Source organism: Ranitomeya imitator, chromosome 3, assembly GCF_032444005.1.
Source record: "Ranitomeya imitator isolate aRanImi1 chromosome 3, aRanImi1.pri, whole genome shotgun sequence".
Classification (NCBI taxonomy): Eukaryota; Metazoa; Chordata; class Amphibia; order Anura; family Dendrobatidae; genus Ranitomeya; species Ranitomeya imitator.
In genome coordinates this window covers 282949123-282962176 of record NC_091284.1, presented here as the reverse complement: position 1 = coordinate 282962176, position 13054 = coordinate 282949123, and the positions used below count along the sequence as shown (strand labels likewise).

At 40.9% G+C, this 13054-nt stretch overlaps 2 protein-coding genes and 1 long non-coding RNA gene across 3 annotated transcripts; 2 read left to right on the top strand and 1 right to left on the bottom strand.

Moving 5' to 3' along the window:
* Positions 1-3913: 3913 nt before the first annotated feature.
* LOC138672051 (uncharacterized) lies at positions 3914-6094 on the top strand. Its single transcript, XR_011319550.1, has 3 exons — positions 3914-3974; positions 4376-4458; positions 5693-6094. It is a non-coding gene; the product is annotated as an uncharacterized lncRNA (long non-coding RNA).
* A 531-nt stretch (positions 6095-6625) lies between these two features.
* LOC138671611 (platelet binding protein GspB-like) lies at positions 6626-9384 on the top strand. Its single transcript, XM_069759786.1, has 5 exons — positions 6626-6670; positions 6757-6843; positions 7006-7201; positions 7351-7510; positions 8289-9384. Exons 1-5 carry the CDS (start codon positions 6626-6628, stop codon positions 9382-9384), a joined length of 1584 nt encoding a protein of 527 aa, XP_069615887.1.
* A 1039-nt stretch (positions 9385-10423) lies between these two features.
* On the bottom strand, positions 10424-12525 carry LOC138669771 (uncharacterized). The gene is made up of 2 exons (XM_069756499.1): positions 11810-12525; positions 10424-11658 (listed from the first exon to the last, which is right to left on the bottom strand). The coding sequence occupies exons 1-2, from the start codon at positions 12154-12156 to the stop codon at positions 10773-10775; spliced, it is 1233 nt and encodes a 410-aa protein (XP_069612600.1). The 5' UTR covers positions 12157-12525; the 3' UTR covers positions 10424-10772.
* Between the last annotated feature and the right edge of the window lie 529 nt (positions 12526-13054).

Sequence of the window (13054 nt, the reverse complement as noted above, 5' to 3'; positions counted from 1 at the left end):
TCACATTCCTGTCATGCGTAGGGCTTACAAAGTTGGAGGAAATCCAGTTCTTGTTCAATTTTAGAAGAGTCAGCATGTCTGTATTTTCCGTTGACAGCTGTCTGCGCCTATCCATTATGATTGCATCAGCAGAACTAAAAACCTGCTCAGACAACACATATGCGGCAGAGCAGGGCAGCACCTTAAAGGCGACAAGTGTGCAGTTTGGGCAACCAATAGTTGAAGGGCACTGAAGAATCAGGAAAGACGCTGGTATGGTTGCTTAAGTAGTCCTTCACCATCTTTGTTAACCCTGCTGTACTGTTCGGGTCAATATGACCTGAAATGATTTTTGAGACCCTGTAGATTTCTTTATATGAGGATTTGAAACTAGTAGTATCTTGACTTCTCCTCATTTGTGGAGCTCTATATATTTTTTTTGTTTTTTGTTTACTTTTTGCTACACGCTGATTGTTAGGGTATGTGCACACGTCCGGATTTGTAGCGGTTTTTTTGCGGAATTTCGCTATAAAAACGCTATAATTCCGCATCAAAAACGCTAAAAATATGCATCCTATCATTTAGAATGCATTCCGGATTTTTTGTTCAGATGGATGCGTTTTTTACCGCAAAAAAACGCATTCCGCCAAAAAAATGGACATGCTCATTCTTTTTGTGGATTTTTTGCGTTTTTCTAAGCCAAAATGACTTTCAGGAAAAAAAAAAAAAAAAACGCAAAAATTCCGCAAAAAATCCGCGCAAAAACCGCGAAAAATCAGCGCGGAAAAAAACGCGATTTTCTGCCAGAATTCTCCGGATTTTGTCAGGAAAAAAAACTGACGTGTGCACATACCCTTACACTTATACTGTTCGGGTCAATATGACCCAATAGCATTTTATACTGTTCTACAGGTCTCTGATTATTTCTGACTGCAAAAGTTAAGTTTTTTTTATGTGTACTTCATCTCAAAATGGTGGTGGTTTCACTGTTCTTATCAGTAAACAAGTAATTATCTAGTATTATCCATTTGCTGTTTGCGAGAGAAGACACTGTTGTCTTATAAATTGGACACCAGTAATTTGACACTTACACCCTGAAGCTAAAGGTACCTTCACACTGAGCAACTTTCCAACGAGAATGACAACGATCCGTGACGTTGCAGCGTCCTGGATAGCGATCTCGTTGTGTTTGACACGCAGCAGCGATCAGGATCCCGCTGTGACATCGCTGGTCGGAGCTAGAAGGCCAGAACTTTATTTGGTCATAAGGTCGGTGTGATTCATCATGTTTGACAGCAAAAGCAATGATGCCAGCAATGTTTTTTCATGGAACTAACAACCAGTGAGAACGATAAGTACGTCACTGGATCGCTCCTGCATCGTTCTGCTGTTGCCGTGTTTGACGTCTCCTAGCGACCTAAACAGCGACGCTGCAGCGATCAGCTTGTTGTCTATATCGCTGCAGCGTTGCTTAATGTGACGGTACCTTAAGTCCTGTGAAAGAGACACTGGAATTTTTGAGAGAGAGAGCACTGAGCTGTGAATACACATCTTTACAGGTATTTTTTTTTCAAAAATTGGATAAAAATGTTTCTAAAATGTCTATTGACTGACACTGTGAATACTTATCTTTACAAATATTCTTTTCTTTTCCAAACTTAGATAAAAATGTTTAGAAAAAGAATATTGACTGATGCTCAATTGGAAGAGCTTGTTAACGCCTCTTATTCAGAAGATGATGTCCCACAGGAAATAATGTCCGAAGAGGAGGACCACATAAGCGACATGGAAAGCAATGTTGAAAATTCGGATTCTGAAGTGGAGTATGAAGAGGAGCATGATACCCAGACAACTAGCCGGATGCAAGAAATCCCATCTAAAAACAAGTGTGTAATTTGGAACTTGCAGCCTAGTCAGGCTCGTAGATTGTCCTCTGAAAATATCAGAAAAGCTACTCCTGGTCCTACAAGGTACGCTACACCAAGAATATCTGATATAGGATCAGCATTTGCATTGTTCCTAAATATTACTATCCTAAATATTATAATAGAAATGACAAACATTGTGGGACAAGTAGTTTATGGTGATAAATGGGAAAAATTAGATGTGACAGCTCTAAATGCTTATATTGGTTTACTTCTTTTAGCGGGGGTATACAAATCTTATGGTGAATCATCTAAAGGTTTATGGAATTGCGAAACCGGTCGCCAAATATTTAGAGCTACAATGTGTCATGAAAGGTTTCATGAAATTTCTAGAGTACTGCGGTTTGATTCTAAAACAGGTAGAATGGAAAGATGAGCTAAAGATGAACAAGGACCTATTAGAAATGTTTGGAATAAATGGGTTGAGATTCTACCAAAATTGTATAATAGTGGTGAAAATGTAACTGTTGATGAGCAACTGGTGGCATTCCGAGGTAGGTGCCCATTCAGACAATATATACCAAGTAAGCCAACAAAATACGGCATCAAGATCTGGACACTTTGAGACAGCAAAAGTTCATATGCTCTAAATGTTCAAGTGTATACAGGAAAAAACCCTGGTGAAAGGCCTGAAAAAAATCAGGGTATGCATGTTGTTCTTGATTTGACTCATGGACTAAAAGGACAAAATGTCACATGTGACAACTTTTTTACATCCTATCAACTAGACCAGATGTTGAAGAAAAAAACAACTTACCATGCTGGGTACTATAAGAAAAAACAAACCTGAACTACAGCAAGGTATCCTTAGCAAGAGAGAGGTGTACAGTTCTACTTTTTTTTCTGGAAATACAACTGTTGTTTCCTATGTTCCAAAAAAACCAAGCAGGTAATTCTAATGAGCACAATGCACCATGACAATGCCGTAAATGATAGAGAAGACAGAAAGCCTGACATTATTTTGGATTATAATGCCACAAAGGGAGCAGTTGATACTTTAGACCAAGCAATATCAACATATACATGCAAACGCAAAACCAATCGGTGGCCAATGATTTTATTTTATAACATACTGGACGTTTCTGCATACAATGCATTTGTCTTATGGAGAGAAATCGACCCCGATTGGAACCGGAATAAGCTGCTTAAAAGAAGATTATTTCTTGAGGAATTGGGCAAATCCCTGGTTAGGCTATATATTGAGAGCAGAAAAGTGACCCCCAGAAGTGAAGGAGCAACAGCCATTGTAAAAAGTGTCCAGCATGCTCAAGAAAGAGACTCCACAACCACGGCCTCCACCAGCACAGCTTCCAGCAGCACAGCTACCAGCAAAAAATGGAAGAGATGTAGCTTCTGTCCATCTTCCTGTGACAATAAGACTAATCTGACATGTGCTGGATGTTCAAAATATCTGTGTAAAGGACATGTATCTTATTATTGTGTTCAGTGTAAAAACGCATGAACATGTTCAGTTTTTCTTTTTTCTTTCTAAAAAGGTTGAAGTTTTTATGATTTTTCATTTGTTGATTTATAAATATTGTTTTCAAAAAGTTAAATTTCATGTTTTAGTAAGGCTACGTTCACATTAGCGTCATGCGACGCTGCGTCGCCGACGCACGACAACGCATGCGTCATGCGCCCCTATCTTTATCATTGGGGACGCATGCGTTGCGTTGTCATGCGTTTTCAGTAAAACGCACGACGCATGCGTCGTAACACCGCACCTGGGTGGCGTCGGAGACGTTACATGTTGCATTTTCGGAGCGCCAAAAAAACGCGCGCGTCGCTCGTGCGTCGTCAATGCGTTACAATTTCCCATTGAAACGTATTGACGACGCACTTGCGTCGCGGGTGTGCGTCGTGCATGCGTTGTGCGACGCATGCGTCGTAACATAAAATGAAACAAAAAAGTGTCTAGACAGTGTCTAGACAGTGCAAACAGTGAGAAAAACATCCCCCATATATAAAGAAAATGTAGGATTGTTTGTCACTTCTGCTGCAGGCTACACAACAGGCAACATCAGACCAGACACATCAGAGCAACTGTCTTCTCATCCGCTGTCCAGAGATGTAAGTATAGAATGATTATGTGCATTTTCTACATGTGATTATGTGCATTTTCAACATGTTTTTACAATTATTTTTGCAAGTAGTGTTTTATATTCTGCACTGTGGGTAAAGATATTGTGGTCTTTTTGGTCTGGTTTTGATGTACGGCATTGTGTATAGGATGGCGTTTCATTGTCTGCGGCCTTGATTAGTGTTCTTTCCAAGATTGATTTTTAGTTTCCATTTTTTGGTTTGGTGTTGTTTTTGTATTCAGTTGTGCTGTTTTATTCTTCCGTTATATGATGGCGTTTCATTGTCTCTGGCCCTGTCGGTTGTTTTGTAAAGTATGGTAGTATAGAATGATTTTGCGGCCTTTTATTACATTTATTAAATTTTTATTGAAATTTGTGTATTATTTTCAGCACTGTGGTTGTGTAAAGAATTATTAGGCAACATCAGACCAGACACATCAGAGCAACTGTCTTGTCATCCGCTGTCCAGAGATGTAAGTATAGAATGATTCTGTGCATTTTCAACATGTTTTTACAATTATTTTTGCAAGTAGTGTTTTATATTCTGCACTGTGGGTAAAGATATTGTGGTCTTTTTGGTCTGGTTTTGATGTACGGCATTGTGTATAGGATGGCGTTTCATTGTCTGCGGCCTTGATTAGTGTTCTTTCCAAGATTGATTTTTAGTTTCCATTTTTTGGTTTGGTGTTGTTTTTGTATTCAGTTACATAGTTACATAGTTACATAGTTATTAAGGTTGAAGGAAGACTATATGTCCATCTAGTTCAACCCATAGCCTAACCTAACATGTTGATCCAGAGGAAGGCAAAAAAACCCCATGTGCAAAGAGTAAGCTCCACATTGGGGAAAAAAATTCCTTCCCGACTCCACATACGGCAATCAGACTAGTTCCCTGGATCAACGCCCTATCAAGGAATCTAGTGTATATACCCTGTAACATTATACTTTTCCAGAAAGGTATCCAGTCCCCTCTTAAATTTAAGTAATGAATCACTCATTACAACATCATACGGCAGAGAGTTCCATAGTCTCACTGCTCTTACAGTAAAGAATCCGCGCCTGTTATTATGCTTAAACCTTTTTTCCTCCAACCGCAGAGGATGCCCCCTTGTCCCTGTTTCAGGTCTATGATTAAAAAGATCATCAGAAAGGTCTTTGTACTGTCCCCTCATATATTTATACATTAAAATAAGATCACCCCTTAGTCTTCGTTTTTCCAAACTAAATAGCCCCAAGTGTAATAACCTATCTTGGTATTGCAGACCCCCCCAGTCCTCTAATAACCTTGGTCGCTCTTCTCTGCACCCGCTCCAGTTCAGCTATGTCTTTCTTAAACACCGGAGACCAGAACTGTGCACAGTATTCTAAGTGTGGTCGAACTAGTGACTTGTATAGAGGTAAAATGATGTTCTCCTCATGTGCATCTATGCCTCTTTTAATGCATCCCATTATTTTATTTGCCTTTGTAGCAGCTGCCTGACACTGGCCCCTGAATATGAGTTTGTCATCCACCCATACACCCAGGTCTTTTTCATTGACGGTTTTGCCCAGAGTTTTAGTTGTGCTGTTTTATTCTTCCGTTATATGATGGCGTTTCATTGTCTCTGGCCCTGTCGGTTGTTTTGTAAAGTATGGTAGTATAGAATGATTTTGCGGCCTTTTATTACATTTATTAAATTTTTATTGCAATTTGTGTATTATTTTCAGCACTGTGGTTGTGTAAAGAATTATTAGGCAACATCAGACCAGACACATCAGAGCAACTGTCTTGTCATCCGCTGTCCAGAGATGTAAGTATAGAATGATTCTGTGCATTTTCAACATGTTTTTACAATTATTTTTGCAAGTAGTGTTTTATATTCTGCACTGTGGGTAAAGATATTGTGGTCTTTTTGGTCTGGTTTTGATGTACGGCATTGTGTATAGGATGGCGTTTCATTGTCTGCGGCCTTGATTAGTGTTCTTTCCAAGATTGATTTTTAGTTTCCATTTTTTGGTTTGGTGTTGTTTTTGTATTCAGTTGTGCTGTTTTATTCTTCCGTTATATGATGGCGTTTCATTGTCTCTGGCCCTGTCGGTTGTTTTGTAAAGTATGGTAGTATAGAATGATTTTGCGGCCTTTTATTACATTTATTAAATTTTTATTGCAATTTGTGTATTATTTTCAGCACTGTGGTTGTGTAAATACATAGTTGTATGTTTCTGGTTGCGATGTATGGCGTTGTATCCCCTTCTATTGTCTCCGGCACGGTTGGTTTCATTGTAAAGTATTTATGTTTCTGCCCTTACTTTTTTTCGTGTTGAAATATTTTTTATTACAACTACATATTGTGTTTTTTGTGTTGATCCGTGCATACTGTAATTTTTCTTTTTTAAAAAAATCTTTTGGGATTACTACATTGTGTACTTGTTAATTTTCTTATCTTTAGCCTTTTGTACTCTGGCATTGGGTTGTCTCTGCCATTGTTTCTTTAATCTAATCAATGTGGCAGTGTAGTTTGCTCAGCGTTAGTTCAGTTGGAGTGCAATGTTATTTGTGGTTTAAATGCCTTTTTTTTTTATATTATTTATTGCATGATAGTGCATAGGAGCATAGCCAATGTTATTTTTTTGTTAATTTCAGAACTGCTTTAATTAGTCATGGCCAGCGGCAGTGATTCCGGCACCCCACCGCTGAGGAGTCCGGTGAGTACATGATCTACTATTGCTTGCTATATTTTCGCTGTCATTTGTAGATGGGTAACTCAACTTTTTGTTAAACTATTTTGCAGGCTTCTTCAAGTGAGGAGGAGAACCAGGATGAAGAGAGGGAGCAGCAGCAGGGACCACGGGGCCAAGCTGTGGTTGCAGGACGGAGCGTAAGAATTTATTTCAAATCTTTAATTTTTTTTTTTTTTTTTTTTTTGCGGGTATTGGGGGGGTGGTGGGAGGGTGTGGTGTTGTGTGTAGTAGGTGTCGGTGGAGGAGATAGGGACAATTTTTTTCTCTTTCAAACCTTCATATTTTCCATTCTTTTCTAGGTTTCACAACGGGCCCTGGATGAGCCACTTAACATTGACCTAATGGTGGCATCAATAGAAGCACGGGGCCCGTTGTGGGACAGCCGTGACCCCCAGCACGCGGACCAGGGCATATTGCGGCGTCTGTGGTTGGAGGTGGCACAAACGCTGTGGGATGGCTTCGACAGCGCTAACGCCAAGGCCAAAGCCAGTTTCCGTAAGTATTTAAAAAATAGTGCTGTGACCCATCATGCCAGGATTACACAACCGTCTGTGATGTCTTTGATTGGGATTGCACACGGTTGCGTAATCTTTTTCAATATATTATCTAAAACCTTTTTTTTTTTTTTTTTTTTTAATACACAGTTAAACAATTGAGGACCAGATGGCGCTCCATGAAGGACCGTTTCAAGAGGGGCCTGAAAAAGGAGGGACAGGCTCGTAGTGGTGCTGGCGCTTCAAGGACTTCGATGTACAAGCATAACCGTATACTGCAGTTCTTGCGACCGGTCCTTGAAAGCAGAGAGTAAGTATAGTACCTATTCACACACCTAGTTTTCACAACATGCATATTCACATACTACATTCCAGTCACGTTGCTTATTGCCCAGCCATTTATTTTGCCAAGTACCAAGTATATAAATGAAGTAAAAAAAGGCTAGTTCACAGAGTTGTGCAAAGTAAAAAATACATACTTTTCTCCTCTTGAATCATAAGCAGAGGATCAAACATCAGCACAATACAATAGACTCTATCTACGCGTTTCAGGTGACAGGGAACATCAGACCTGAAACGCGTAGATAGTTTTTTTATTGTATTGTGCAGATGTTTCATCCTCTGCTTTTGATTGAAGTTAATAATTTTTTTTTTTTAAACTTTTCACCACTCGTTGACCTTGAATTTTTTATTCATTTCTTGTCTTCTCACACTTGCCAGGTGTATCCACGATTTTTTATACATAATAAAGTTAAATATAATAGATACGGCATACATTCCACTGCAAAGCTGGTTAGGTTCCCATGGTTGCTCAGCTCGCAGGACCTGTGATGACGTCTCGTTCACATGACCGTGACGTCATGGCAGTTCCAACCTAAGCATAATTGTCTGGCGTTGCAAACTAAAAACATGGGTGACTCTTTAGAATTAAATAAATACCTTTTGTTTAATATTGATGGTGCATATGCAGTGTCAATATTAAAAATAGTGTAATATTAATGGCGGTAACGGATACCTGGCGGTAAAATGTTATGACGCATGTGAAATGTGATATTTTTTATACTAATGGTTTCCTTATGTTTTCACAGAACACACAGCAGCACCCGCGAGACTGTCCAATCCTCAAGACGACCCTCAAGAGCGGTCCTTTGTGAAGCGCCATCTGAACTGTCGCAGCCATCCCACAGCGAGAGCAGGTCTGCAACAACACAATCTGGCGAACCGGCAGCCGGTCCATCAGATGTTCCTCTGGCCGAGGCCTCTGTTGCTCCGTCCTTTGGGTCTTCCCGACAGCGGGCCTCGGACAGGGCGCCCATGTCCGAATTTTTACATCTGAGTACCGTATTTCAGAATGGTTTCAGGGCGCTGTGCGATAAAATGTGCAATATCGAACGGCGTCTTGAAAACATCGAAACGGATCTCTCGAGGCCGGCAAAACATTTCTTTAGTGCCATTCACAACGGCATGGTGGAACATCTTACGCCGGAACTCCAGATTTCGTTCATGCAGGGCTGCAACAATTTATATGTCAGTGCTCTGCAGCAGGCTCGGGTCATGCAGTCAGCGACAAATATGCCCGCAGTACCATCGCTGGCTGCCATGACTCCGACTCCTGCTGCAGAGCACCACCACAGAGCTCCGCGTGCCGAGGGCCACCGCCGCCGCCACCGCCACCACAGAACTGAGCCCCAAAGTTCCGAGCCTGACAGGCCTTCAAGGGGGCACAGACGGGAAGCCGACCCCCACCCAGAGGGAGAGAGGAGGAAAAAGAAAAAGAAGAAGACCATGACGACCACAAGCACTACGTCCTTGGCTATGGCTGCTCCCCAAAGTACCACCAGAACACAGCCTGGGTCGACCCGGAGCACACCAAGTACCCAGGCTGGGTCTACACGGAGTACACCCACTACCCAGCCTGGGTCAACCAGGAGTACACCATCTACACAGCCTGGGTCGACCCAGAGCCGGAGTAGCCAGCCAAGGACACTGGTCGTCCCTCCTCCTCTCTCACCTGCTTCTGTTGCAGTCTCGCCACCACCATCCACTGGCTGGACTGATGTCGGCATCCCGTCTAGTGTCATAGAGTATGCTGCTTCCTCCCCCTCTTCCTCCTCCTCGGTCTCCTCATCACAAAAAACTGGGGGATATGAATCCCCTTTTGTTGCGGACATTGGCACCCCTTAAAACCGGTTTCCCTTTTTTCTTTTTTTTTGTAACACAAAATAAATTTGTTATATTTTTAAAAAAAAAAAATTTGGTTTTTATTGTCTCAAATAAAGTTTGCACCAAATCACACCTTGCGCCGTACACACAAATCGTGTCTTTGTAACACCAGATGTGCAATGTGTGACAATATTATCTCTATTTTTTTTAACATTTTCTTATATGGCTGTCGTTCATTGTACTCAGATGTTACAAACACAAACAGCATTGCTCAATATGTCACGTTTACAAAGTACCATCACACAACAATTTCAGTATGGATATAGTTGTTTTAACTTTGTCTTTTCTGAAATCGTAAAACGATTGAGCCCCTGCTGTGATTTTTTGGTTATCAGCAAATGATTTGGAATATTTTTTGGGTAACTTCTCAGAAGCTGTCATTGTTGGATTGGTGAGTTCACACCAATCCAGCGATGTCTTTGTTTTAAACAAGGGAAAATTGGGTAGTGCACTGTTTTAATCACTCAAATAAAAAGTTTACAATACCCCACTAATATAAAAAGGTGTCTACCAAGTCCCTCGCCGTCATCTTTCCGCACTGACACTGTGATTCCCGCCCGTAAAGCTGAGCACACCGTTGCCTTAAACGCTGTGCTGTGTTTTAGGGCTGGCACAGTACGGGAAGCTGACGGCGATGGACGTTTCACACACCGTAGTGTAAGATTTTTTTTGTAATTAACATTACATTAACAATAGTAAACATCGTGAGTGTGGCATTACCCAGATTGCTCTTTTTTTGTTGCTGGGGAGCTGTATGTGTGACAGCTCTCCAGCAACCATGCGACAACTAAACAACGATCTCGGTCCAGTCGTATCACTGGTCGGTATCGGTGGATAATAGTTTTATTAAATGTACCTTAAGAATATTGTTCAGGTGAGATGGAAGCAATGTTGACAGTGTCACCACTATTTGACTCTGGACGTATTCTAGCATCCTGAGTACAATACTGTTCACTCTGTATAGTTTAGCAAACATGATAGTCTCCCTCCTTGTCAAGCCTTGTTCCATATGCAAATAGTCTGCAGGATTAAAAATGGTTGACAAGGTGGGAGCCGATTATGTTATGCCTCAATACTATGAAACACACAAATTTTGTGGCACACACATTAGTACTTTCAATAAATTCAATAAATTTCAATAAATTTGGATTTTTTAAATTTTATTAATATGTATAAACGTATGAATTTTTTTTTTTTAAAAACTGAAAGGCTCAAGAACTGTATTTGAAAACACAAAACATTATACATCCAGGGAACATTAAAACAATAACCATAGAATCACCATACATAGGATGGTTAAATGATGAACACAACAGTGTTTACATGACATCATAATAAAACATACAGAATTAGACCATTTCATCTTGCCATGAAACACGGCCAACATCGGAAACAAAGTATGCAGCAAATTGGTCCCTCATATGAGCAATCTCCACAGTTGTCCGCAGAGGATGAGCTTGATAATCAGGCAATGGATTTGGTATGTGTTCATCGACTTCCACGTTGACTCTCTCTTTATAAATAATAAAATTGTGGAGAACCACACAAGCCTTCACCACCTCATCCACTGTCTCAATTTTCAAATTTATAGCGGATCCTAATATACGCCATTTGGAGACCAGGATGCCAAAGGCGCACTCCACAGTTCTTCTGGCCCTGGACAGTCTATAATTAAATATAGTTTTGGTACGGTCCAACCCACGACTGGAGTACGGTTTAAGTAGGTTGCCACTCATTTGAAAAGCCTCATCACCAACAACAACAAATGGCAGGTCCGGGCCGTCAGTGTTGGGAAGAGGTCGTGGATGGGGGAAATTAAAATTGTTATTGTACAATCTTTGGCCCATATCAGACTCCTTAAATGTCCGTGAATCATTTGCACGACCAAAGGCTCCAATGTCCACAGCGAGAAACCTGCAGTCCGCACCAGCAATTGCCATCAGCACAGTGGAAAAGTATTTTTTATAATTATAAAAAAGAGATCCACTTCTTGACGGCTTGGTAATCCTAATGTGCTTCCCATCCACAGCTCCGATACAGTTAGGGAAAGAACAAACTTTGTCGAATTTTTGGGCGTTGGCATGCCATATTTCTTGTGTAGGGATGGGCAAAAATTCCTCCCGGAGGTTGTCCCACAATGCGCGGCATGTGTCTGCAATAATACCCGACAGTGTTGAGACTCCAATCCGAAACTGGAAATGCAGTGATCTCAATGTCTCTCCGGTAGCCAGGAAACTGACAAGAAGAAAAATAAATAAATATAATTAATTTAATTGTTATGAATGAATTTTCCATTTTTAATTACAATCCCCCACCCCGCAAAACAAAAACATGTTAATTTAAAAAATGGCTAGAACATATAAATCCTTCACATTCCATTACGTACCGTAGAGTCACCAGCAGACGCTCCTCAGGGGAAATCGATTTACGGAGCTGCGTGTCCTGCCTGGAAATGGTTCCTTCCACCAGACGCAGCAGATATCGAAAGCTGTCTTTTGACATCCTGGTGTACTCTAAGTATTTGTCCTGGTTCTCATTTAATTCGCCAAAAAGACAATGGTACGCTCCACGACTCTCTCGGACTTCCACTATAGGGTGAAGCCAAAAACGCCGCCGACTCCTTCTCCGTAGTTTGTCTCTTCTCCTCTGTTCATGACAGGCAAAAGCATAAGCTATAGCAAGGGCTAATTCCAGCTCAAAAGTGAGGTAGATACTCTCCATGGAACGATCCATCTTGATGCTGTATGGTTGGAAATAAGGTATGCCGGGGTATATATACCACTATGACATTAATACCCACCCCCATCTACCCATTGGTGACATTATCGATTGTCTAGACACTAGACCCACCCTCTTCTATTCATTGGTGGTGTTATCTAGTGTCTAGACACTAAATTGTGGCTCAAGATCCAATCAGTGTTTGCCAACGCATGCGTCGTAAAACGCTGCGTTTTTTTGTAAAACGCACCAAAAACGCACCGAAAACGCTGCGTTTTACGACGCATCCGTCAGACGCTTGCGTCATAAAAGTTGCGTTTTTGCGTGCGTTTCCGATGCGTCGTGCGTTGCGTCGGCGACGCAGCGTCGCATGACGCTAATGTGAACGTAGCCTAATAGTAATGTAAAGCTTCTTTGTTATTTGTGTGCAGAATGCCAACAATCAAAGATAATTGTAAAAAGCCTGTGTAACCTTTTTATGAAAAAAAATAAATTATTAAGTTTAAATTAAAATTTTTCATTTGTTTATGATCAACCATGTTCACATACAGTATAATAATGAAAAAAAAGTATTCAAATAAAACACTTAGAGTAGCTAAAAATCAAGAATTAATAGGTCGGGTCATATTGACCCAGGAACAGTACAAGTGTATAACAAATGTGAACAGAACAGCAGGGTTAACTTCTCCCTCCTCGTCATAGTTACAGCCACCAATAGCCCTTTGCTGATGTGATGGTTTCATGAAAATGGCCCAGTTGGTGGACATTTCCCAACCACCAGAGGTGCATCTAGTGTGTGCGTGGCCCTTCCCTATAATCCTTTTGGGTGAAAAGAGTCCGTACCTCTGACAGCAGCATTGTCTGAGGGTAATCTTTTTAGTCTTCCACAATGGCCCTCTGGCATGTATGCACT

Excerpts from the sequence above, each read along its gene's own strand:
- LOC138669771 (XM_069756499.1), bottom strand. The coding sequence starts at position 12,156 with ATGGATCGTTCCATGGAGAGTATCTACCTCACTTTTGAGCTGGAATTA. Across the intron at positions 11,659-11,809 it reads CGTCTGCTGGTGACTCTACG|TTTCCTGGCTACCGGAGAGA; the intron begins GTACGTAATGGA and ends TCTTCTTGTCAG.
- LOC138671611 (XM_069759786.1), top strand. The coding sequence starts at position 6,626 with ATGGCCAGCGGCAGTGATTCCGGCACCCCACCGCTGAGGAGTCCG. Across the intron at positions 6,671-6,756 it reads CCCCACCGCTGAGGAGTCCG|GCTTCTTCAAGTGAGGAGGA; the intron begins GTGAGTACATGA and ends ACTATTTTGCAG. Across the intron at positions 7,202-7,350 it reads CAAGGCCAAAGCCAGTTTCC|TTAAACAATTGAGGACCAGA; the intron begins GTAAGTATTTAA and ends TTTAATACACAG.